The sequence below is a fragment of the Pituophis catenifer genome, unplaced genomic scaffold (genome assembly GCF_029215685.1).
Source record: "Pituophis catenifer annectens isolate HBS135680 unplaced genomic scaffold, rPitCat1.0.hap2 SCAF_6, whole genome shotgun sequence".
Lineage (NCBI taxonomy): Eukaryota > Metazoa > Chordata > Lepidosauria > Squamata > Colubridae > Pituophis > Pituophis catenifer.
The window spans coordinates 73,237,080-73,261,367 of NW_027256886.1; the positions used below are offsets into that span (position 1 = coordinate 73,237,080).

Here is a 24,288-nt window from a genome sequence, read left to right on the forward strand (position 1 = left end):
AAATAACTAAATGGACCCATAATGGAGGTGTGGATGGGGGACCCAAAGGTTTGGGGGAGAGGACGAGTTTGCCTGAGGGAGTTTATGATTAGCCTTGGAATTCTGCCACCCCAGCGTCTACCTGGGCAGAACATTTCAAAGCCCTTAAATATTGGGCAACACACAGTGTCCATGTGGACTTTGTGCTGCCTGATTATGGTGACTTCATCCTGTTAACACAGCAGTGTTTAAAGTCCACCACAAAAGCACGCTCAAAATACCTCCAGTCTTGTTATCCCGATCCCACTGGCACCGCTTCTGTTCCTGGAGTTTTCCTGGGACCAATTTTGTTTTGTCCAACTTCAACATGAAGCTGTTCATCGGGGCACTGATTCTGTGCTTATCTCTGAGTCAAGGGAAATGCACTGAAGAAACCATGCAGGATAACGTCATCCCTCCTTCTCCATTGCCGGAGGAAAGCTCCTATTCCGACTGGGGAATTGGGACCATCCGAGATGGCATTGACGCTGTTAATGGCTATTTTGACTTTGTCTCAGAGCTGTTAGGAGGGAAGAATGGAGTCTGTCAATACAGGTGCAGATATGGTAAGTATTTCTGCTGCTGCTCCTTTCATGTCCAGTCCCTGATTGCACAATATTGTTATTTTGTGTTGGCAGTTGCTGTTTCCCTACACTAGACAATGTTTCCTTGTTTTGTTTGACTAGATGCTTTAATGATGAGTAATTGACCAAGACACTGTATTTTTACCAGGGGTGAAATGCTCCCAGTTTGGACCGGATCGCCTGATCCGGTAGTGATGGCGGCGGGTGGTTCGGAGAACCGGTAGCAAAAAACTCTGCGCTCCCCCCCCCCATGCCCAGCTGAGCCGCACAATCATCAGAGCCTTTTTTTTTTTACTTTTAAAAGCATTTTTTCTACAACCTCTTCTGACGAAAAAATGCTTTTGAAAGTAAAAAAAAAAGCCTCTGATGATCGTGTGGTTCAGCTGGGATCATCAGAGGCTTTTCAAAGCATTTTTTTCTGCAACCTCTTGGCCGAAGAGGAGGTTAAAAAAATGCTTTGAAAAGTCTCTAACGATCCCAGCTGAATTGCCTGATTTTAAAAAAATACCTCTCTGCCGATCAGGCAACTCAGCTGGGATCGTCAGAGAGGTATTTTTTAAAAAGCCTCTCTGACGATGCCAGCTGAGTTGCCTGATCGGCAGAGGCTTTTCAAAGCATTAGAAAAAATGCTTTGAAAAGTTAAAAAAAAAAAGTTGGCCACGCCCACCATCACATTACCCCACCACCACCACCAAGCCACGCCCACAGAACCGGTAGTAACAAATTTTACATTTCACCCCTGCTCTATTATCATGAACATCGTTATATATTTCATCCACAAGAATGGATGTATCTTGGTATTCCTTTAAATATCATATTTGTAGTTCCATTTATTCCATTTATTCTAGCAAAACAACTAATACTAAACAGCATTACTTTTCGGTTGCAAAGACTGGGATGCGTATCATTTTTCTAACAAGTTGTCTTGTTTTCTAACAAGTTAGAACTATCCCCTGTTAGAAGGGGATAGTTGTCTTTACAATATGCTTCTGTAACTAAAATGTGGTACATTGACAGAACTCTCTCCGAATGATTGTTTATTTTGCCTTACTAATTGAATTGTTCTACTTCTCATACATTTTAAGGAGCTAGATTTGTCAACATGCCTGCTGATTTTCTGATTTACTAGGTGGACTTTTGAATGCTTTCTAGTTTTGTAGGATCACTGTACATCCTCCACCCTCAACCTACAACAGTGGGAAAAATGGGGTACTGTTTTATACAGCCGAAGGGTACAAGGTTGAGAAAGAGTAATTAGATGATGCAATTATGGAATTCAGTTTTCAAACACTGGACTAGAACAGTATGGATTCCCATAGACCACATGTAATTCTCCTTTCTTCTTGCATTGACCCATAATCCCTGTCTTTTTTTTTTTTACCTCTCACATAATGACCACCCATCATCTAAGAAATGGGTAACACACCACTGATTTCTAACTGCAAAGAGCAATGAAAAACAGTGACAATAATCAGGATGGCAAGGGAGGGAGGGCTTCTTAGCTAGATGTGTGAGTGAGTGAAAGAGTGGATGTATTCTATAAATATGTGTGTGGGCATGCATTCACACTGGTTATGTCCCTATCCATCAGCCATCCTCAATTGTGCATTCTGTGAATGGTTTCTCAGTTTAAAATCACTATATGTTCCCCATCCATTCAAAAACCCAGAAGGCTGTCTATCATAGGTTGAGGGAAATCATTTGCCCCGGCTAGCCATGTGGATTTAGGGCCCAAGTAACTTCTGGAATGGCAAATTTTTCCATGTGATGCTGTCAAGACTGATTTTTTTTTTTAGAATGGAGAATCACATTCCATTCTTCTCCCTGGACAAAAGCTAAAAATGAATTTTTGGATCAGTAAAATTAACGCACACACAGGTCCTTGTGATGCATACCTAGTCCCCAGAGGTGAAATCCAGCAGGTTCTGGAAAACCGGTAGCGGAAATTTTGAGTAGTTCGGAGAACCGGCAAATGCCACCTCTGGCTAGCTCCAGAGTGGGGGGGGGGGAATGGAGATTTTGCAGTATCCTTCCCCTGGAGTGGGGTGGGAATGGAGATTTTGCAGTATCCTTCCCCTACCACGCCCACCAAGCCATACCCACCATGCCCACCAAGCCACACCCACAGAACCGGTAGTATAAAAAATTAGATTTCACCACTGCTAATCCCTTGTGGCTGTGAAATGGTGACAGAAAACAGCACCGATAATCTTGTTGGATGCAAAGTATTACATCCTTGTTCTTTCTTTGTTCTTCTGGTTTGCTTGATAATGTATATTGTTTTAATTATACTTTCTACACTCTATTAGCCTCTGAAATTGGTACTAATGAATTCCCCGGCCACTGTTAATCAACATCTTACCTTCTTTCTTTTTCCCACTCATATGGCTGATAATTATTTACTCTGACTTCCTTCCCTTTTACTTTAAGGTAAAAAAATACATTTGATTCACACGTAGACATGCCCAGGTATAGAGAAGATTCAATGCCGGTTCTTACATTATCACAATAAAAAAGCATGTTATTCTAATATCCTCGCTAAAGAGCCGAGATTGCTTAGGGTGAGTTATATTTTAATTGCCTCATTTACATGATGGCAATATGCTCTGTATACCACTCTCCTTGAAAAGTGTTTGAGACACTACAGATGGTGCAAAGTATAGCATTTTGGCTTTGATCAGAAGAGTGTTTGAAGATCATGTTGGAACAACTTTACCAGCTTCCAGTTATTTTTTTGACATAAATCAAGTTGTCCCTCTTTTTAAGCTATGAAATCAGTGGAGTCAGCTCTAGGGTAGCTGAAGGATCATTTCCTTTCTTATTAAATTACATTACCCATAACCTATTATAATTATCATCAGCCTTGAACTAAGTTCATGTCTTTGGCAGGATCTACTGTACATTGGAATCCCTTTTGAAGTGCTATTTCTCTGAAATGCAACTGCTAATCAGCAGGCATCTATACTGAACCATTTAGCACAACATCCACTGTGCTTCAAACATGAGCATAAGTCTCATGTTATATGGTATTATAAAGCCTTTTACTTCGTCTTTCACAGCCAGTAGTTCTGCTGTTGTGTTTGTTTGAAAGGTCTGTTAAATAACTCGAAATGTGCAGATCTGTTCCTAGAAACAAAGTTTTAACCTTAAAATGGTTAATGTTAAACTTTAACTGTGTGTTTGTGCACGGGGTTATATATCTGTGTTCCTGTTCCTTTGAATAGCTCAAAATATTATTTCTCAACCTGGCAACTTTAAGATGTGTGGAACTTTCAGAATTTCCCCTAGTCACCCTTCTCAGCCTTATGACTCTGGGTGGCAAGCTGCAGTTAAAAATATAAAAATAGTGGCAATAGCAATAGCACTTATATACCGCTTCTCAGTGCTTCACAGCCCTCTCTAAGTGGTTTACAGAGAGTTAGCATGTTGCCCCCAACAATCTGGGTCCTCCTTTTATCCACCTCGGAAGGATGGAAGGCTGAGTCAACCCTGAGCCGGTGAGAATCGAACTGCTGACAGTCGGCAGAATTAGCCTGCAATTCTGCATTCTAACCACTGTACCACCACGACTTTTGATATATTGCTATTAGTAATAATATGACACTGAATACAAATTGGCAGTTGAGGCAAAAAAAATATCACAAGTATGAGCATCCCATCCCATTCACATGTGCTATGGCATAATCAAGTCTTCAGAGACCAGCAGGATTGGGGCTAATCTTCTTTCTGGAGAGAGTGGATGCATAATACAATGTGTTGATGACTTTGGGAAATGAGAGGAATGCCACCCTAATCGATCAAATGCTTAAAAGTGGAAGTGGGAAGTCTGTACTTTCACTTTTGCCGGGTTTATGGATTTATTCGTTTCAGAGGCATCATTATTGAAATTTTATACATAGGTATAAATGCAAACATAAGAACAAAAAATTTTAAAAGTATAAAAGCCTGATTTAAGCTGCGTTGGTCCAGAAGCATGCAGCCTCGATTTCGTTCTGTTGCACTGTCATAACAGTAGATTGGGCAGGGCAACAAGGGGCAAGCGTAGGCGTGTGTGTTGTTGTCTGTAAATCTCCACACTCGCAGCAGGCAGAAGTCAACAAATATCCCCATTTATTCAAATGTCTCTTGATCTTGCTGTAGCCATGCACAGTCTATTTAACGATTGCCAAACTTCCCAGTTTTCATCATGGCCAGGTTCCAGCTACTCTGCAGGTTCCATCCAGTATTCGCCTTTTGTAGCTTGTAAGATTAACCTTGATGGAATCTTACCAGTGGTGGATTCTACTTACCTTTACTACTGGTTTGCAATGGGACTGTGCGCGTGTGCTTGCTTTGCTCGAGCAAGCGCCTTGCTTCTGCACATGGGAAGATCACTTCTGATGATGTCAGGGTCAGTGGGCGGAGCCTCCCGCCGGTTTTACTACCAGTTCTATAGAACCGGTCCAAACGGGGGGCAACCCACCACTGAATCTTACCCCAAGGTAGAATGAGTTCATCTAGTTGTGCTTCTGGTCTAGTAGTAGGACTGATATCAATCTTGCAACTCTGAAAATACAAACTTCCCGCCGTCACTTTTAACTGCTTGATCCGTTAGATTGAGTTCTTCCCATGTTTCTTCCTCTGATCATTAAGCCACTGGGGGCTTCTGGTTCTCTTTTCTGATTGTTTCCTAGACAGCATCTCTTCCCCTCAGTTCCCAAGGCCATCAACACATTCTGTCACAGGGCGCCACAACAGAAAAAGCTTTGTCTTGCCAGATAGCCTTTTTAAAAAAATAGATATGCCTCTCCCACCAGATCTGATGGGATGAGGAGACACAATCAGGGAGACATAGTCCCTCAGATACATCTACCTTTATTGCTGTATGATTTGTATGCTCTAATGCAGGGGTGTGAACTCAAGGACTGTGGGCCGTATCTGGCCCACGGGGTGCTTAGATCTGGCTGTGGGGTTGCCCTGGAAATAGTGAAGGACGGGCCTGCGGTGCCTCTGCCAGTGAAAACAGAGCTCGTGAGGGCTGCATGCAGCCCTCCCGGGCTCCATTTTCAGCTGTGACGGCCTCTTGCAGACTTCTGCCAGTGAAAACAGAGTCTGGGAGGGTCACTGGCTCCTGGCTATGCCCACTAGGCCCCCCAAAATCAAACACAACCTTGATGCGCCCCTCAATGAAATAGAGTTTGATACCCCTTCTCTAATGTTTACACAGCATTGACTTTCCTCATTTTTTTAACAAAACAGGTTGCCATGATAAACTGTAATTGATGATTACATTGTACATTACTAAAGGCACCTCCTAGGGAGCAATTTATAAATTGAAAATGACATCCATATATATACACTGCTCAAAAAAAATAAAGGGAACACAAGGAGAAGACATCCGAGATCTGAATGAATGAAATAGCCTTATTAAATACTTTGTTCGTTACATACAGTAGTTTTGTGTTCCCTTTAGTTGTTTGAGCAGTGTATAAACTACTGTATGTAACGAACAAAGTATTTAATACGGCTATTTCATTCATTCAGATCTCGGATGTCTTCTGCTTGTGTTCCCTTTATTTTTTTGAGCAGTATATAAAGCAAATATACTGTACATTGAGTCATAAATCTGGGTTAAAAGGGAATTCAATGTAAAATGTGCCTCTTGCCTCTTAAAATACAGAGCCCCTATTAAAAATGTAGGAGCAGATGCCCGGAAAATTGAGGGAACTACCTATTAGGTCATGACAAAAGGATGAGGTCATCCTGCTCCTATTATGTCCATAGAGTGTCAATCTTCCTTGGCAACCAATGAAAGTTCACACAAGATTCCTGCCTATCTTCATACTGCAGGGAGTTCTGGAGACTATTAAGCTACTAAAAAATAATGTAGTATTTTGAAACTCCATCCCACCCATTTTGGGGGGCAGCGCCAATAGAGGACAGACCCAGATGTCCATTTGCCAAGTTGTAATATGTACTGTGTATAGTTATGTAAGCACTATACATAGCCATTTCACACACCAGTTGTCTGTTCCCATGTTTTTCATCTCAAGAACTATTAGATAATCACCAACCTGTCATGCATGTAAAACCGTGTGTGTGTGTGTGTGTCTGTTTGTCTGTCTGTCTCTACCTCTCTCTTTCTCTAACTGTCTATCTGTTTGGAAGCATAATTCAATGGTTGAGGTCATACTTTGCTTACAAACGAACAGAATAACAAAGTTGGAAGGGACCTTGGAGTTCTTCTAGATTGAGCTCTCTTCAAGTAGGAAACCCTATGCCATTTCAGACAAATAGTTGTCCAATCTCTTCTTAAAAATCACCAGTGTTGGATCACCACAAGTTCTGGAGGCAAGTTGTTCCATTCATTGTTCTGTCAGGAAATTTCTCCTTAATTCTAATTTGGTTCTCTCCTTGATTAGTTTCCATCCATTACCTTCACACGCCTTCACACACTGGCTTCAGGAGAATAGCCTGACCCCTCCTCCTCCCTTTATTGAGGCAGAGTCAACCAACTATTCCTGGTTCAATCCCATGATCTTCTAAAATAAAAAGCTGATACAAAATTATTGGAGTAGCTTTAATATATTATGAGCTTCTACCCTATTTTCCCCAAAATAAGACATCCCCTGATAATAAGCCCAATCGGGCTTTTGAGTGCATGGCAATAAGGCCAAGCGCTTATTTCAGGTTTCAAAAAAATATAAGACAGGGTCTTATTTTTGGGGAAACACGGTAGCTCTTACAAATATTCTGGGTGCTATATTTGGCCCCAGTTACTCATTCTTAAGATTGTTTTGACAAAATGAAAGGATAAAAATAATTCTTAAAATATGCAGATTTCTGGACTGTGTTCTCCCGAAAATAAGACCCTGTCATAATTTTTTGAACCCCCAAATAAGCGCTTGGCCTTATTTTTGGGGCGGTCTTATTATTTTGGGGTCCGTGGAGCAAGATGGGGCCCCTCTTGCTGTCTTACCTGATTTCCAGCTCTGCATTTAAATATTTTCGGGGAGGGCTTATTTTCGGGGTCTGTGTGTCTTATTTTAGCGCATGCACTCAAAAGCCCGATTGGGCTTATTATCAGGGGATGTCTTATTTTCGGGGAAACAGGGTAGAATAATCAAGTCTGAACATAACCAAAGAAAGCATCCCATGATTAGGTGAGCTTTCTCTAAACAAGCTAATTTAGCATCTATGGTTTTAAAATTGAGAAAAAGAACAGCCTTCAGATAGCGCTGGATTAGACAGGGAAGCAGATTTTAAGTTGTGTTGCACTAAGCAACTGTTTGACAGATAATCTTTTTTTCCCCAATACTAATCATCTCTGTCCAAAGATGAACTCTTTTGCTGTGTGAATGAGTGGGTTTCCCTGTTGAAATGATGTTGACAACATGTGAAATAGCACATTTTTCACTGTCTACAAGCAGATGGGACTGTATCAGGGAAACCATCTACAAAGGGGCTAGGATGAAGAGATTTATTTTATAAAAGAATATTACTTCTTTGACAGGGTACTTGTCTGCTCCCTACTTTCTGGAACAGATTAAACCTGATCTGGTTACCTTTTCAACTCTTTTTTGAGTACTAAGACTCGGAATTGTTTGGCCAACCCAAATAGAGTTGTTATACTCTATTTATGTTAAACATTATTACATATGTGAATATGTAATGACGAGTGTTAATTTTTGCTTGCAGCTGATGTTTTCCCCATTATTTGATAGTTGTCAGCTCCCTCAAACCAGATATCTGCAGGGTGGGGGTAACAAAGAAGTCACGATGATAGTCACATACAGGTAGTCCTCGATTTACAACCATTCATTTAGTGACCTGGTGAAGTTAACAATGTCAGTGAAAAAGGGACCTATGATTGGTTTTCATCAGGGGTGTCAAACTCGATTTCACTGAGGGCCGCATCAGGGCTGTGTTTGACCTCGGGGGGCCGGGGTGTGTGTGGCCAGCTTAGGCATGGCCAATTTGACGTCACTCTTGTTGGGGGACCCAAGCACTCTGCCAGGGAAAACAGGCTCCCAAGCTCCATTTTCAGCTGCAATGGCCTCCTGCAACCCTCTGCCAGGGAAAACAGAGCACGCAGCTCTCCCGAGGTCCGTTTTCACTGGCAGAGGTACCATGGGCCAGTCCTTTGCTTTTCCAGGGTGGCACCATGGGTCAGATCTAAGCACCCTGTGGGCCAGATCCAGCCCTCAGGCCTTGAGTTTGATACACCTGGTTTTCATGCTTATGATCGTTGCAGCATCCCCATAGTCACGCGATCATAAATCTTAGCCCTTGGCAACTGGCATGCATTTACGACGGTGACACTGTCCCAGGGTCATCATGTGATCACAATTTGTAACCTTCCTGGCTGACTTCTGTCAAGCAAAGTCAATGGGGGAAGCTGGGTTCACTTAATGACTGATGATTTACTTAATAACTGCAGTGATTTGCTTCAAAACTAGGGCAAAGAAGGTCTTAACATTTGGCACAACTGACTTAACAACAACTGCTTATCAATGGAAATTCTGGTCCCAACTGTGGCCATAAATCGAGGACTAGCTGTATTTGAAGCCCCACCCATTTTTTTTCAAATGCACTGCACATGTGACATACAGAAAAAGGGCACAGGACTTCCATTATGCAGTTGTTATTGGCATTTTGACTCTTTTGAACCCTCTTGTATAAGTCTCGGTTCTTAAAAACCTGCTTCCTTTATGTTATACCTAAAAATATAATGTTCTTCCATAAATTAGTTGTATTACTTCATTATAAATAAAGAAAAGCAAGGTATTTTGCCTTATTAAAAAACTTATTGAGTTTCTAATAAGGGCATGATCTGCAACATTAAATATGGAATAGAAAAACTATAGTCTTTGATTACCGGCATAACACATTATTTGTTAAATTTGACAATAAAGGTAACACGAAATGACATATACCATGTTTCCCTGAAAAATAAGACCAGGTCTTATTTTCTTTTAGGCTTGAAAATAAGCACTTGGGCTTATTTTTGGGGAGGTTTTAATTTTTTCTGAGGTGCAGGAGGTGGGGAGCGCAGTCACTTCATGGCTGCTGGGTCCCTTAACTGCGGCTTGCAGATCAGCTGAGCCAGCGAGCGCTGGTTGTGGCAAAAAGCCATGCGGCCTGTCGGAATTGCCTCCCCCCCCCCTGCCTCGCCTCTACCCAGCTGCTGCTGCTTGAGAAAAGGACAATTCTGGAAGATTGTGGGAAGCATGTGCTTACAGTAGACGCAAACCGTAGCCTCTCCCTTTCAAGCAATCAAATCTCTGTGTGTGTGAGAGAGAGAATGAGAGAGAGAGAGAAAGAGAGAGAGAGAGGGAGAGAGAGAGAGAAATGACAGAGGGGAGTAACAAGAATTGCAGGCAATGCTGTTTGAAAGGGTTTCCTCTCCGCCGTTTCTCTCTCTCTCTCTCTCCTTCTCTCTTTCTTTCTTTCTTTCTCTCTCTCTCTCACACACACACACACACATACACAGACAGACATTTGATGAGAAACAGTGGAGGGCAACCAGGTAAGGGGACTGACCCTCCGCTGCCTCCAGCTCGGCACCTGCTCAGGGTGCTGCCTCGAGGCCCGGCCTCTGCGTGGGCAACCCCCGCCCAACCAATGCAAGAAATGGGCTCCCTCACAGCCCCTTGCCTCCTGTGTGAAGCCATCTGGGCTCGACCCCCGCCAAGTGTTGGAGGCCAGGATTGGGTCAGAGCCTCCGCCGGCAGCAGCCAAAATCATCAGGTCAGACTCAGTAAGCCATGGATGCACGCTGCCGCCTGGGAGGAGAAGAGCGCACCAGAGCCCCAAATCTGGGCCTTGCCGGACTCGGAAGGCAGGGATCCTGCAGTCATCACAGCCACATAAAGGCCACCCATATCCCCGGGCTGTTCGCAACTCGAGTGAGCCGCGCACAGGAGCAGCGGCACTGCCATGAGATTTGTCATATTGGCACAGCTTCTTGGAGCAGGATCCTGCAAGGCTTGCTGTGGTGTTGCACTTGTGAACGGCAGCACCTCTGCGAGCTTCATCACACCAGCACAGCTGGCGTCCTGCTGTGCCAGTATGTCGAACCTCGCGGTGCTGCCGCTCTTGCGCACAACGGCATAACAATCCTTGCAGGATCCTGCTCCAAGAGGCTGCGCTGATGTGATGAACCTCACATACATGATGAACACCTCACACATGCAATGCTATAACCAGGGCCGGATTTAGATGAAAAGAGGCCCTAGGCTATTCCACTTATGAGGCCCTTTCACCTATAGTGAAAGTGTAATTTTAATTTTGCTAACAATTTGAATGTAGGCCCCTCTTGATCTTGAGGCCCTAGGCTGAAGCCTAGTTAGCCTATAGGAAAATCCGGCCCTGGCTATAACAAGTCTTGCAGGGTCCTGGGAAACGCTGTAGGCTTGGAATGAAGCCTTTTTGATGAACGGCAGGAAAATGAGGAGGAGGATTTTCCTGCCTGTCATCCTTTCCTTGAGCTCAGCACAGATGGAAATCTCAAAAAGGCTCCATCCCGAGCCTTCAGCGTTGCAATCCTGGGATGTACGTCCTTTTCTAAAGCGACATTTGATCGCTTGAAAGGAACAGGCTGAGCCCAGAGAGAAGGAATGAGAGCCAGCTCCTGGCCTCGCTGGCTCAGCTGATCCGTGGCTCCGAATAAGAGGCCGAACAGCCATGAGGTGACTGGGAAGGGCTGCCTCCTGTGCTGGCCATGCCCATCCCTTTCACTAGGGCTTATTTTTGGGATAGGGCCTATATTAGCCCCCCCAAAAAGGTTAGGCTAGGGCTTATTCTTGGGGTAGGTCATATTTTCGGGGGAAAACATGGTAGTTGATCATAAATTTTGACATCCAAAAGTTATTTTGCTTGCAGCGGCAACATCTAAAAGGCTAAAGACAAAAGGAATCCCTTTCAAAGACTGCTTTTATATTTCAGTGAGTGATTCAAAACTTAAATGTCCAGAATTGAATTATAGCTCTAGTCAGAAGGATAAACACAAGTAAAGTTTCTGATCTTCTATCTGCATATTGGATTTTGTTTCAAGGATTCTTAATTAACTTTATGTCCTTGTCTTTGGCAAACCCTAGGTGTGTCTTTCCTATTTTCCAACAACACTATAAAAGACAGACATGCAATTTCTAGCTTTTGAGCTGCTGCTAGACTTTATCATCCTTTATCGCTGGCCATGCTGATTAGGTCTGATGATAATTGGAATTCAACCTCTGAAGGACATCAGGTGCATGTATAGGACTTTATGCTATACTGTATAATTCTTTTCAAGGCTGCCACAAAGCACTTTTCTTTTCTTTTTTCCAGGTAAAGCACCATTGCCTAGACCAAATTATAAATCTCCAGAACCCAATGGCTGTAGCTCCCATTTCCTGGGTCTCAAGGTACCAGAAAGTGTATGTACTAACAACCCATTTCCCTTATGAAATAATTAACTGATCAAAACATCCAGGAAGAAAGAAGTGTTTGACTTAGCTGTAAATAGCGGCAATTGCTCAACTATTTCTATTCAAAGTTGGCCTAGACTGTCATTCTCTTCCATGTTATGCAAGCTATTTCTCTGTGCATGCCAAAGGGGATAGCCAGCTGCTTATGGCAGACAAAATGAATGTGTCTGCCCATAGAATTCACTCTTTGATTGGTTGGGCAACAAACTATTTAATCCCCAACTGTTAGGAACAGCTGTACTGTTAAATATATCTTCTAGAAATTGCAGATTTGGAAATGGATGCTGGCTAGAAAGCTCCTATTATCTTAATAATTAATGTTAAAGGCCCAGAGTACTGTAACATGAATATTAACAATACGGGGACTGCTAAAACAGTCAAGTCTGATTCAGATTAGACTCCATTAATCTTACCTCAACTGGTGCCGCGACTTAATTTAATGTAGCCAGCATCTGATATTTCCTACAATTTGCTAGCATTGAAATGCCCACATTACAGAATTCTTGGTTGCAGAAATGACCTGCGTTTGTTGAATGGAACTTGCCCATTCTGCATGCTGCATATTTGCATTGTACAAATTCATCCTGGATGTTATATTATACTGCACCAGCTTCAAACTCACTGTTCACTGATTGCTGGTACTTTCAACATGATGCAACAGAAGGGAAGTCTTGCTCTGCCACCCTAAAAATTTCCTGGTCAATCTCCAAGAAAGTTTGGGACAGTTGCCGCTTTGTTGACCTATTCGGGTTGGCTGAAAGCATCCTTGGACGTTGAACAATATCTTGTCGCTCTGTATGGGCAGATATAGCTCAGGAGATCTCTCCTGGTTCCTATTTATTCCTAAAATAAATAGAAGATCAATTTGTCTAATCTCACATTTCACTGCAGTCCTCCTGCTGGGCAGGGCAGTCAAATATATAGCACTTCCCCTTGTTAAAATATTCATTGTGGACAGCACGAAGAGCCTTTTTTATAGGAGAAATATGGGAGGAGAGGAGAATCGTTTCAAACCCCAGAATGATTTTTTTCCTCATCTTTTGGCATTCTTTTACAGCTTGACATGGGCATCCCAGCCATGACTAAATGCTGTAACCAGCTGGATGCATGTTATGATACCTGTGGGTCTAATAAATATCGCTGCGATGCCAAGTTTCGTTGGTGCCTGCAGTCCATCTGCTCTGACCTTAAACGTAGCCTTGGTTTTGTCTCCAAGGTAGAAGGTAAGTTTCCTGATGGGGAAGATGTTAAACACATAAACGCATGGCTGCAGTGCCACGCTATGTTCTGAGGTAACAGGAGGGACAGGGACAATAGCAACAGCACTTGGACTTATATACTGCTTCACAGTGCTTTACAGCCCTCCCTAAGCCAGGGGTGAATTCTACTTATCTTTACTACTGGTTCGCAATGGGAGAAACTTCTGAGCATGCGCAGATCAGTGGTGGGTTCCTCCCGGTTCCACCCGGTTCCGCCGAGCCGGTAGGGGTGATGATATGACATCACCAAACTGGTTCTGCCCCCCCTGCCCCCAGCCCCCCACATTATTCTTACCTTTTATTTGGTCCCACCCCCAATCTATTGCTGCCTCCTGAGTCCCAGATGATCAGCTAGAAGAAAAAAACTGTTTAAACTCTTGCCGCAAAGCTTCAAAGGGCCGCCCTACAGCTGATCAGTGGTAAAAGGCAGTTTGGTGGTAGACCAGTGCCTCCAAAAACAAATGAGTAGACCAGTGCCTGCAAAAATAAATGGGTGGACCAGTGCCTCCCAAAACAAATGAGTAGACCGGTACAGCTCTGCAACCAGTTAAAAGCCTGGTAGACCAGTACCTCTCTTACATCCTAAAGAATTGTCACATGATCATCAAGCCACGCCCAGAAAATTAACCACACCCACAGAACCGGTAGTAAAAAAAATTTAGAACCCACCCCTGGCGCAGATCATCCATGATGATGTCTGGGTGGGTGGGCAGAGCCTCCCACCGCTTTTACTACTGGTTTGCAAGAACCAGACCGAACCGGGAGCAACCCACCACTGCTCTAAGCAGTTTACAGAGTCAGCATATCGCCCCCAACAATCTGGGTCTTCATTTTACCCACCTCGGAAGGATGGAAGGCTGAGTCAACCTTGAGCCTGGTGAGATTTGAACTGCCAAATTGAAAGCAGCTGGCAGGCAACAGAAGTAGCCTGCAGTACTGCACTCTAACCACTGTACCACCAAGGCTCACTCATATAGTAACCTGGACTCAGGCCCTTGTGAATCAGCTCAAAAATTAAATATAAGTAGCCCTCGACTTACAACAGTTCATTTAGTGACCGTTCAAAGATGCAACGGCACTGAAAAAAGAGACTTATGACTGTTTTCACACTTACAACCATTGCAGCATCCCACAGTCACGTGATCAGAATTCGGATGCTTGGCACCTGGTTCAAATTTATGACGTGCGTCCCAGAGTCACGCGATCCCCTTTTGCAACCGTCTGACAAGCAAAGTCAATGAGGAAATCAGATTCACTTAACAACCGTGTGACTAATTTAACAACTGCAGTGAGTCACTTAACAAGTGTGGAAAGAAAAGTTATAAAAATGGGGTAAAATTCACTTAACACGTGTCTCGCTTAGCCACGGAAATTCTGGGCTCCCTGGTGATGGTAAGTCGAGGACTACCTGTATTGAGATTATTTGAATATTTTTTAAAAAAATCTATCACCCTGAGGACAGAGAAGGCTAGACCAGACTTATACTCACCCTGAAATAATCAAAAAGCATACCAAGCAGCATGGCCCAGACCAAAAAAACCTGCAATTTTTCTTCTGAGATTTATAGGATATAATTAAGTAGGAATGGAAGTAAAGTAATTTCAGATGGATGTTACACAGGTGACCCAACAATTTTTCCATTGCAGTGCTTGTACTCCTGAAAGGGCCAATAGGGAAAGTGTGGCTCTTCACATATTAGGCCTCAACTTCCATTCTGTAGCTGACTCAATTAGGATCAGAATTTCTGTCGCTCAGCAAGGTGGCTGTTAAGTGAGTCACACTCAATGCTGTGGCCTTTTTTTGCCACGTCTCTTAAGCGAATCGATGAGCTTGTTAAGTGAACCATGCGGTTGTTAAGCAAATCCTCTCCCTGCCCCAGTGACTTTGCTTGTCATCAGCCAGCTGGGAAGTTTTCAAATGGCGGTCATGGGACCTTGGGACACTGCAACTATCATAAATATATGCTGGTTGCCAAGGACCTGAATTTTGTTTCTGTGCCCATGGGGATGCTGCAACGGTCATCAGTGTGAGGACTGCTCATAAGTTACCTGTCAGGTTTCGATGCTATCTCAAAATAAATGAACTTCCAAACTGCCGATCTTTAAGGAAATTTTCTCTTTATTCGAGCACAGCAACCTGATCCTGACTCATCGCGGTCAGTACTGACCTTTGCCCCCCAATCCCTCCCTTTCCGATCCCCAATTCTCTGCTTCTCATTGGCTATCTTCCCAGTCACTTTCCTGATTCCTTTCTTCGTCAGGTCACAGGAATGTCTCCCCCCTCCCCATCTCCGAGGAGACCAAATCTTCAAAGGGATTTAGCAGGCAAAAGTTCAGGCTTCTCCTCCCTTTTCTATGTCAGTTCTGAGACGCTGACATCACCTTTTTCAGTGCTGTTGTAATTTTGAACAGTCGTTAAACAAATGACTGTAAATCTGGACTACTTGTATCATCATCATCTTCTTCTTCTTTTAACGACCCCATAATCCCTTGCGGCAGTAGTGGGTTTCAAAACCCGTCACTACTGGTTTGCTCGTGGGTGCACATCAGTGGTGGGTTGCCCCCAGTTCGGACTGGTTCTATAGAACCGGTAGTAAAACCGGAGGAAGGCTCCGCCCACCCTGATGTCATCAAAATGCTTCTGCACATGCTCAGAAGAGCGCGCTCGCGGCCCCGTTACAAACCCATAGTAAAGGTAAGTAGAACCCACCCCTGGTGCACATGCGCTTGTGTGTGTGTGCAACACTTCTGCACATACATAGAAGCTTCTGCGCATGTGCAGAGACATCCGGGTGGGTGGGCAGAGCCTCCCGCTGCCGCTGCCGATTTGCCCGATCCGGGGTTAACCGGTAGCAACCCACCACTGCCTTGCGGGGTGGAGTCTGGGCAACTGAATGGAGCTAGCAGAGTGCTTTGATGGCCGGATGCCCTTCCTGTTTCCAATGCAGAGTTTTGTTCAGCGGATATATTCTCAGTGTGCCCAGAGAAAGAAATATCTGCCTCTATCTAGGATCAAACTCACAGCCTCCTGATTGTGAGCGGGTTCTACTCACCTTTACTATTGGTTTGTAGTGGGGCCGTGCACAAGCGCAGAAGTTTCTGCGCATGCGCAGAAGCATTTTGATGACATCAGGGTTGGTGGGCAGAGCCTCCCGCCAGTTTTACTACCAGTTCTATAGAACCGGTGCAAACCGGGGGCAACCCACTACTGATTGTGAGGTGAGAGCTCCACCTCTAGGCCACTGCACCACTCCAAACCTGGACTACATGTATCTCCCTCTGAATAACTAAAAACAAAACTTCCTCTAAAACCAGTCAGTGGAAGGGAGGGAGGGAGGGAGGGAGGGAGGCAGGCAGGCAGGCAGGCAGGCAGGCTATTGCATTGAAAGATGCAGAGATTTATTAAAACGTATTTGCGAATTAAAAAAGGTGTGGAACACTGAACAAAGTATTTTGAAAAAGCTCATTCAGGCAGGCATTTCATCCTCATGTACCATTAAGTTCTCTTTGGTTAAATAAGAAGCAATTAGATGGCAGAGGGATTGCTAATTTATTTTTCAAATGTAACAATTAAGATAAATTAGAGAGTTCATACTTCAGAGCTACTGATGTACGGGACTTTCTCAAAAAAAAAAGGTGACTTAATAATTCACTGGCTTTGATTAGGGTGATAAAATGTGTAGATTTTCCACTTCCTGGTCCTATGGCTTGAATTCAATGCATCTTACTCAGTCTCTTCTTCTTTTTGTGTCTTTCACCATTTCAGCAGTAATTATTTACATATCTGTAAATAGGGGTGAGAACTGATTTGATATCCATGAAGTTTGGGATTAGGTTATTATCCTCTAGTTCTGGGTATGTTGCCCAGTTCTGCACAAGGATACTCTAGAAATTTACCTTAATACACAAGATTAGTGTTAGTTGTCCTTGCTCAGGTTTAGTTACAGTACATTCACTGGCATTATCTTCTAGATGCTCAGACAATCATCTTTCTTAGCTGCATTCTGCAGATGCCAGGAACTGAATCTATGATCTTATGTATACAGACCATTTGCTATCCCATTTCCTCCATTTTCCTACTTAATTTACAGCAAAATTTCTTCCTGCACTTAGAAGCATGAGAAGTTATTCACTCATTTCTCTTTTATGGGGTGAATGACTTCTCCAGCAGGCTAATATTAGAGATGATCATAGAGCGATAGCACTTAGATTCATATACCATTCCACAGTGCTTTACAGCACTCTCTAAGCAGTTTACAGGGTCAGCATATTGCCCCCAACAATCTAGGTCTTCATTTTACCGACATTGGAAGAATGGAAGGTTGAGTCAACCTTGAGCCAGTCAGGATCGAACTCCTGGCTGTGGGCAGAGTCAGCCTGCAATACTGCATTCTAACTACTGCGTCATTACAGCTCCTATGTAAGACAGAGGTGACATTTAATTATGTCTGTGATCAAAACACATCTTCCTCCAATCTACTAAGGGGAACTTTGACCTTATCCTATCTAAAGAGCATCCCATCACAGCCTCAATCTTTTTCTCTCACACAAAAACAAGCAATTACATAACAGACAGTTTGAGTGATCTACCCTTCTAAGGGAAAAATGGAAGAAAAGAAGAATGATGGAATATAATGTTTTAAGACCATTCCGATGAATTGTCATTTGCATTCTTTTAGAGGGTCATTGAGGCCACCTGGAGGCTTATCTGTGTCATCTGGGTCACCTGAGTAGTGCAAATGGGTGTGGAGTAGTGATGAAATCCAATTTTTTTCTGTGGGAGTGGCTTGGTGGGTGTGGCTTGGTGGGTGTGGCTTGGTGGGCGTGGCAGGGAAGGATACTGCAAAATCTCCATTCTCACCACACTCCAGGGGAAGGATACTGCAAAATCACCATTCACTCCCTACTCCTGGGGGAAGGATATTGGAAAAATCTCCATTCCCACCCCACTCTTGGGCCAGCCAGAGGTGGTATTTGCCGGTTCTCCGAACTACTCAAAATTTTGGTTGCTGGCTTTCCGAACTGCTCAAAATTTCCGCTACCGGTTCTCCAGAACCTGCTGGATTTCACCCCTGGTGTGGAGCCTTCTTGGAACTATTGAAAGTTGGAAGAAGGCAGTTCCAAGAAGGCTCCATACCCATTTGCATTACTCAAGTGACCCTGACAACACAGATAAACCTTCAAGTGAATAGAATAGAATAGAATAGAATAGAACAGAATAGAATAGAATAGAATAGAATAGAATAGAATAGAATAGAATAGAATAGAATAGAATAGAATAGAATAGAATAGAATAGAATAGAATTGAATTGAATTGAATTGAATAACAGAGTTGGAAGGGACCTTGGAGGTCTTCTAGTCCAACCCCCTGCTTAGGCAGGAAATCCTACATCACTTCAGACAAGTGGTTATCCAATCTCTTTTTAAAAACTTCCAGTGCTGGAGCATTCACAACTTCTGGAGGCAAGTTGTTCCACTGATTAATTGTTCTAACTGTCAGGCAATTTCTCCTTAGTTCTAAATTGCTTCTCTCCTTGATTGGTTTTCATCCATTGCTTCTTGTCCTGCCTTCAGGTGCTTTGGAGAATAGCTTGACTCCCCCTTCTTTGTGGCAGCCCCTGAGATATTGGAACACTGCTATCATGTCACCCATAGTCCTTCTTTTCATTAAACTAAACATACCCAGTTCCAGCAACCGTTCTTTATATGTTTTAGCCTCCAGTCCCTTAATCATGAGAATGTAATGGTATAATCTATTATTCATAAATACCATATTAGAGTCACCACTAGTTTATTTTGTTCTGAGAAGGTTTGCTTGCTGTTGTATGTCTCTATTATTCAATAATTATTGAATTATTAATTAAAATTATGATTTAAATATAGTGCTATCATTAAATCTGCTCCAATTTACATAGAAATAGCATTAAATCTTAACAGTTTATAGAAAAGGATGAAAGAACTGTGAGTTATGTATACATTTTTATTAGTGAAAAAACATAATTATTCATAATAAGCAGTATTAATGATATATATAGCGTAATAACAAAGCCACAAATCATAAATGTACATCCTGTAGAAAAAAAAATGATTAGGTGGCTAATAAACTCGATCTTACATTAGCTAAATTTATCCTTCAGTTAGCCTCAATAAAATCCCCCAAAATGCTGAATCATACTAACTAGAACAGAAAATCTACTCTGTATCTCTGAATTCATATACACTTCTTTTAAAAATTATGAATTCCAAGCATATTACAGCTAACTCTGAAAATATTAAGCTTCTAGATTCCAAACCTTTGCTATATTCTGCCTTCTGAATTAATTTAACTGAAAGAAATAATGAAACCCATATTTTAATTAGGAAGCACTTTCCCCCTCAGTTATATCATTTTCTGTTGTCTCACAGATCCAGGCACCCTTTAAAATACTCGATCCTCCTGTATTTACATGTATTTTCCTTTCCTTGAATTTCTCTCTTCTCTCTTTTTAATTCTCCTTTAAGTATTTATCTGGAAGGCGATGTTCTCTCTTATAGCAAATGTCTCATGCATATTTATAAAGCTATATATTTTAAATCACATTGCCAAAAAATCTTTTCCAGATTACTTCTACTAGTTAATAAAGGCGAATAAAATTATAAATATTGGCTAGAATGCCAAAAAGTAAGAAACTCTTCTGAAAAGAAGAAACTATTTTTCATAAATCATTTCAGAAGTCAGGAAGAAGAAACCACAGTGGGAAAAATAGTTGGTCAGAAATGTTTAGACATGCTGAGTCTCCATTTTCCCAGTACTCTTGTCTCCAACTCTTTACTTCAGACCTATAAGGAAAATAATAGTTTGACCTTTTCGGCAAATCTTCTTCCACAGACAGATCTAGGTGTCCACGACTTGAGTACGAACCAGTAATGTGTTGCCGTTGCCAAAATAAATAAATAAAAAAAAATGCAGTCTTAGGCTGCAACAACAGAAGGATAGTGTTAAGATCATGAGAAGTGATAATACTGCTCTATACCAAACTTTCCTGGGGAGGAAAGCTATGGCAAATCTAGACAGCATTCTAAAAAGCAGAGACATCACCCTGCCAACAAAAGTGTGTATAGTCAAGGCTATGGTTTTCCCAGTTGCAATGTATGGCTGTGAAAGTTGGACCATAAGAAAGGCTGAGCGCCAAAGAATTGAGGCCTTTGAACTATGGTGCTGGAGAAGACTCCTGCGAGTCCCTTGGACTGCAAGGCGATCAAACCGTTCAGTCCTAGAGGAGATCAACCCTGACTGCTCTTTAGAAGGCCAGATCCTGAAGATGAAACTCAAATACTTTGGCCACCTAATGAGAAGGAAAGACTCACTGGAGAAGAGCCTAATGCTGGGAAAGACTGAGGGCAAAAGAACGAGGTGGCTGGATGGAGTCACTGAAGCAGTAGACGTGAGCTTAAATGGACTCCAGAGGGTGGTAGAGGACTAATCAAACAGTCCCCATTGGCTGACCTGTTGCCATGTCTATTCCAGCTCATAATGACAAGATCCTAAAAAAGTCAGGATATGTTAGGACATGGTTATGATTGCATGACTGAAACTCCACAATTTTTTTTTATTGCATTCTTGCAAGTCTGCAGCTCTTATGCTAACCTTTTTTGACCTCTCCATAGATACTTATACTGTCCTTTCCACTTGTCCTCCTTTTTTCTGAATGGGATTGAGCCCTTCTTATTTGCAGCCTTTCACATTGGATGAATTGGACAGAAATGATCTGCAAGGTGTGGGGTCCTTGGTTGTTTTCCTGCAGACCCAACTAGGAAACATCTTCAGTGCTAGAAGAGATGGGGTTTCCTCTCTGTTTATATGTTTGCCTGGTTAGCTTGATAGTCTTGATAGTATTGGTGATTCTCCAAAGTGCTTCTGAGCAAAAGCATAGCCCTGTGAAAGAGCATTTTAGGCAAATCTATTAAAAGTTCTGCCTTAACTGGATAAAGGAGACCCATGTTTAGGATAAATTGACCCTAAAATAATCAACAGGACTGAAATTTATCCACAGGCTGATAATGTAGCAAGAGGGGAAGGAGGGATTATTAAAGAGGAAAATGGCATAGGAAAAAAATTATTAAAACCATTTCTCCAATTGCTATGTTTCTAGTTTAACAGAGTTGGAAGGGACCTTGTAGGTCATCTAGTCCAACCCCCCGCCCAAGCAGGAGACCCTACACCATTTCTGACAAATGGCAGTCCAATCTCTTCTTGAAAGCCTCAGGTGAAGAAGCTCTCACAACTTCCGAAGGCAACTTCTGTTCCATTGGTTGGCTGTTTTCACAGTCAGAAGATTTCTCCTTATTTCCAGGTTAAATCTCTCCTTGTTCAGCTCATTCCCTTTCACACTCCCAGAAAACAAGAGCTTTTATTTTTTTTTAAATGGCAATCTTTATACTATATTTTTAGCATGTTATCATGCCAAATTAAAAGGGACAATAAATATAACAGCATTTTGCAGCTTATTGAATTCTCCCGCTAATGGGAATGAATTTATGGTCCAAGTTATCTCAAAAGTGCTAGAGAAAGGCGAAATTGGACTATTTCCAACATGTTTGAGGGACCAAAGAACTTTCGCTGAGTGGCAAAGATGTACTAGTCCTGCTAAGCCAGGAACACAGCCCGAGGTTTAGCTCACGCAGCCCTTAGGACCAATCAGAATTATGGCAGCCCCTTTAGAGATAAAGGTACTTTGGGGCTCAAGAAGAAATGCCTTTCTATGATGATAAGAACCATGCATACTTGGTGAGAAATGTAGTATTGGGCAGCTTATGATTTCTTGATACTAAAAGCCTAATATAATAAAAATTAAAATTGTCCTGTATATTAAAATAAAGGGACAAAGTGCCTTTAAAAAAATTAGCATAATTTCCCCATGTTTCTGTCAATGCTATAGGTATAACGCTATTGTAGCAAAAAAAAAATTGCTATAATTTGAAAAGGTGCAGTATTCCTAAAGTGAATACTGTACCTTTTGAAAATCAAAATCAATCAGAATAGAGGTGGAAGGGATTTTGATTGTACACTAGTCCAACCCTCTGCTCAAGCAGGAGACCAATATTCCTAACCGAATATTGGATGCATTTTTGGAAGCTTTTATAAAATAAGAAAACTGTTGCTTTGGGGAATGGTAGGGCCCTGTTTGCTGTGGCACCACAGAAACTTCAGGCACAGGTTCTGGAGGTTGTTGAGTCAGATCTTGATCGCTTTCCTATGGTCTAAGGAAAAGAAATTCCAGTCATTTTATAAAAGAAAAGTTGTGATGGATTTGATCCAGTAGAGAAATCCAAATTGTTTTACTACTGGTTCTGTGGGCATGGCTTGGTGAGCGTGGTGTGGCTTGGTGGGCGTGGCAGGGGAAGAATACTGCAAAATCCCCATTCCCTCCCCACTCCTGGGGGAAGGATATTGCAAAATCTCCATTCCCACCCCACTCCAGGAGAAGGATACTGCAAAATCTCCATTCCCTTCCCACTCCTGGGGAAGGATATTGCAAAATCTCCATTCCCACCCCACTCCAGGCAAAGGATACTGCAAAATCCCCATTCCCTCCCCATTCCTGGGGAAGGATATTGCAATATCTCCATTCCCACCCCACTCTGGGGCCAGCCAGAGGTGGTATTTGCCGGTTCTCCAAACTACTCAAAATTTCCACTACCGGTTCTCTGAACTGCTCAAAATTTCTGCTACTGGTTCTTCAGAACCTGTCAGAACTTGCTGGATTTCACCCCTGATTTGATCTCTTTCTCTTTTGCTACAGCATGTGAGTCAATAGCCGATACAATATTTCAAACAGTCAGGACTCTGGGTTGCCGTCCATTCATGAACAGCCAAAGAGGTGCCTGCATCTGTAATGAAGAAGAACGAGATGAATTGTGAAAATGACCATCAAGCTGTTTGGTAGTGTGACAACGGTGGCTTCTGGTGTCTTTTGTTTACAAGAGGCTTGATCTTCTATCTTCTGGAACAAGCACAAATATCTTAACTTTGGGGCTTGGGAATCAATCCCAAGCCTTGTGACCACCCATGCATTAATTGTCAAGTGAGCATGATTGAGAAAGGAATCCCAAAAAGCAATGGAAAGGCTTAGTCTGATACCCTCATCTGTTCTATCTAATGACGTCTATCTACTTCCCACAACATCTGCTTGACTTAGAGATGATTCGTCATGTAAGTAGAGCAGCTGAGATGCACGTGAGCAATCCAGGCATCAAAGAAGATCTAGAACAGGGGTCGGCAACCTTAAACACTCAAAGAACCACAAAGGTCCTAACCAGAAGCCTCCGTTCAATTCTGGAGCTGACCGGAAGTTCAGTTCCCCCACCATAGAGTCTCCTCCTAATGCAGCATCCTTTTTCCTCTACCTGTCCAACCTATCAATTGTGGAGCCGACCAGCAACAGGGAGCCGCAGCAGAGGGATGAAAGAGCCACATGCGGCTCCAGAGCTGCAGGTTGCTGACCCCTGATCTAGAGGCTGCAAGATGATATTGACAATATACACCTTTGCAGCCCACATGTATGTGATCAGCCCATGGCTTTCCTCACATGCTGTCACTTTTGCTTTTCAAGTGATACAAAGTCATGGAAACCTTACATTGCTGTAAAAAAAAAAAGAAGAAGCTCATCAATATTGACTGGATTAACCCATTAGAGAACTCCGTTTGCGTTGTGGGCATCTGCTTGAAGACAAATGAGAGAAAAACACCAAGATCGGAATATGAAGTCACTGCACAATGCTCATTTTATTTTCACTAGATCATCGTTCCATTAAAAGAGTAAAAAACACGAATCATCTTATAATAAGAAAAAGGTATAGATGGTACATGATGGTAAGAAAAATATAAAATGCAGAGCATTTCAAACTTTTATTAAATAACATACATAGCTTAAAATAATGTCAGAGATTGGAAGGAACTTACTTCTATCTACATAGAATTAACTAGTATTCTACAACTTAA

At 42.5% G+C, this 24,288-nt stretch overlaps 1 protein-coding gene across 2 annotated transcripts; it reads left to right on the plus strand.

Annotated features, from left to right (window-relative positions):
• Nucleotides 1-256: 256 nt before the first annotated feature.
• Nucleotides 257-23,949, plus strand: PLA2G12B (phospholipase A2 group XIIB). Of its 2 annotated transcripts, none has more exons than XM_070945447.1 (4): nucleotides 257-584; nucleotides 11,910-11,998; nucleotides 13,107-13,272; nucleotides 23,090-23,949. In XM_070945447.1, exons 1-4 carry the CDS (start codon nucleotides 347-349, stop codon nucleotides 23,206-23,208), a joined length of 612 nt encoding a protein of 203 aa, XP_070801548.1. In that variant the 5' UTR covers nucleotides 257-346; the 3' UTR covers nucleotides 23,209-23,949. The 2 variants fall into 2 exon arrangements, with proteins under 2 accessions (XP_070801548.1, XP_070801549.1); XM_070945448.1 differs by having other exon boundaries at nucleotides 11,910-11,986.
• The last annotated feature ends 339 nt before the right edge of the window (nucleotides 23,950-24,288 follow it).

Excerpts from the sequence above, each read along its gene's own strand:
- PLA2G12B (XM_070945447.1), top strand. The coding sequence starts at position 347 with ATGAAGCTGTTCATCGGGGCACTGATTCTGTGCTTATCTCTGAGTCAA. Across the intron at positions 585-11,909 it reads TCAATACAGGTGCAGATATG|GTAAAGCACCATTGCCTAGA; the intron begins GTAAGTATTTCT and ends TCTTTTTTCCAG. Across the intron at positions 13,273-23,089 it reads TTTTGTCTCCAAGGTAGAAG|CATGTGAGTCAATAGCCGAT; the intron begins GTAAGTTTCCTG and ends CTTTTGCTACAG.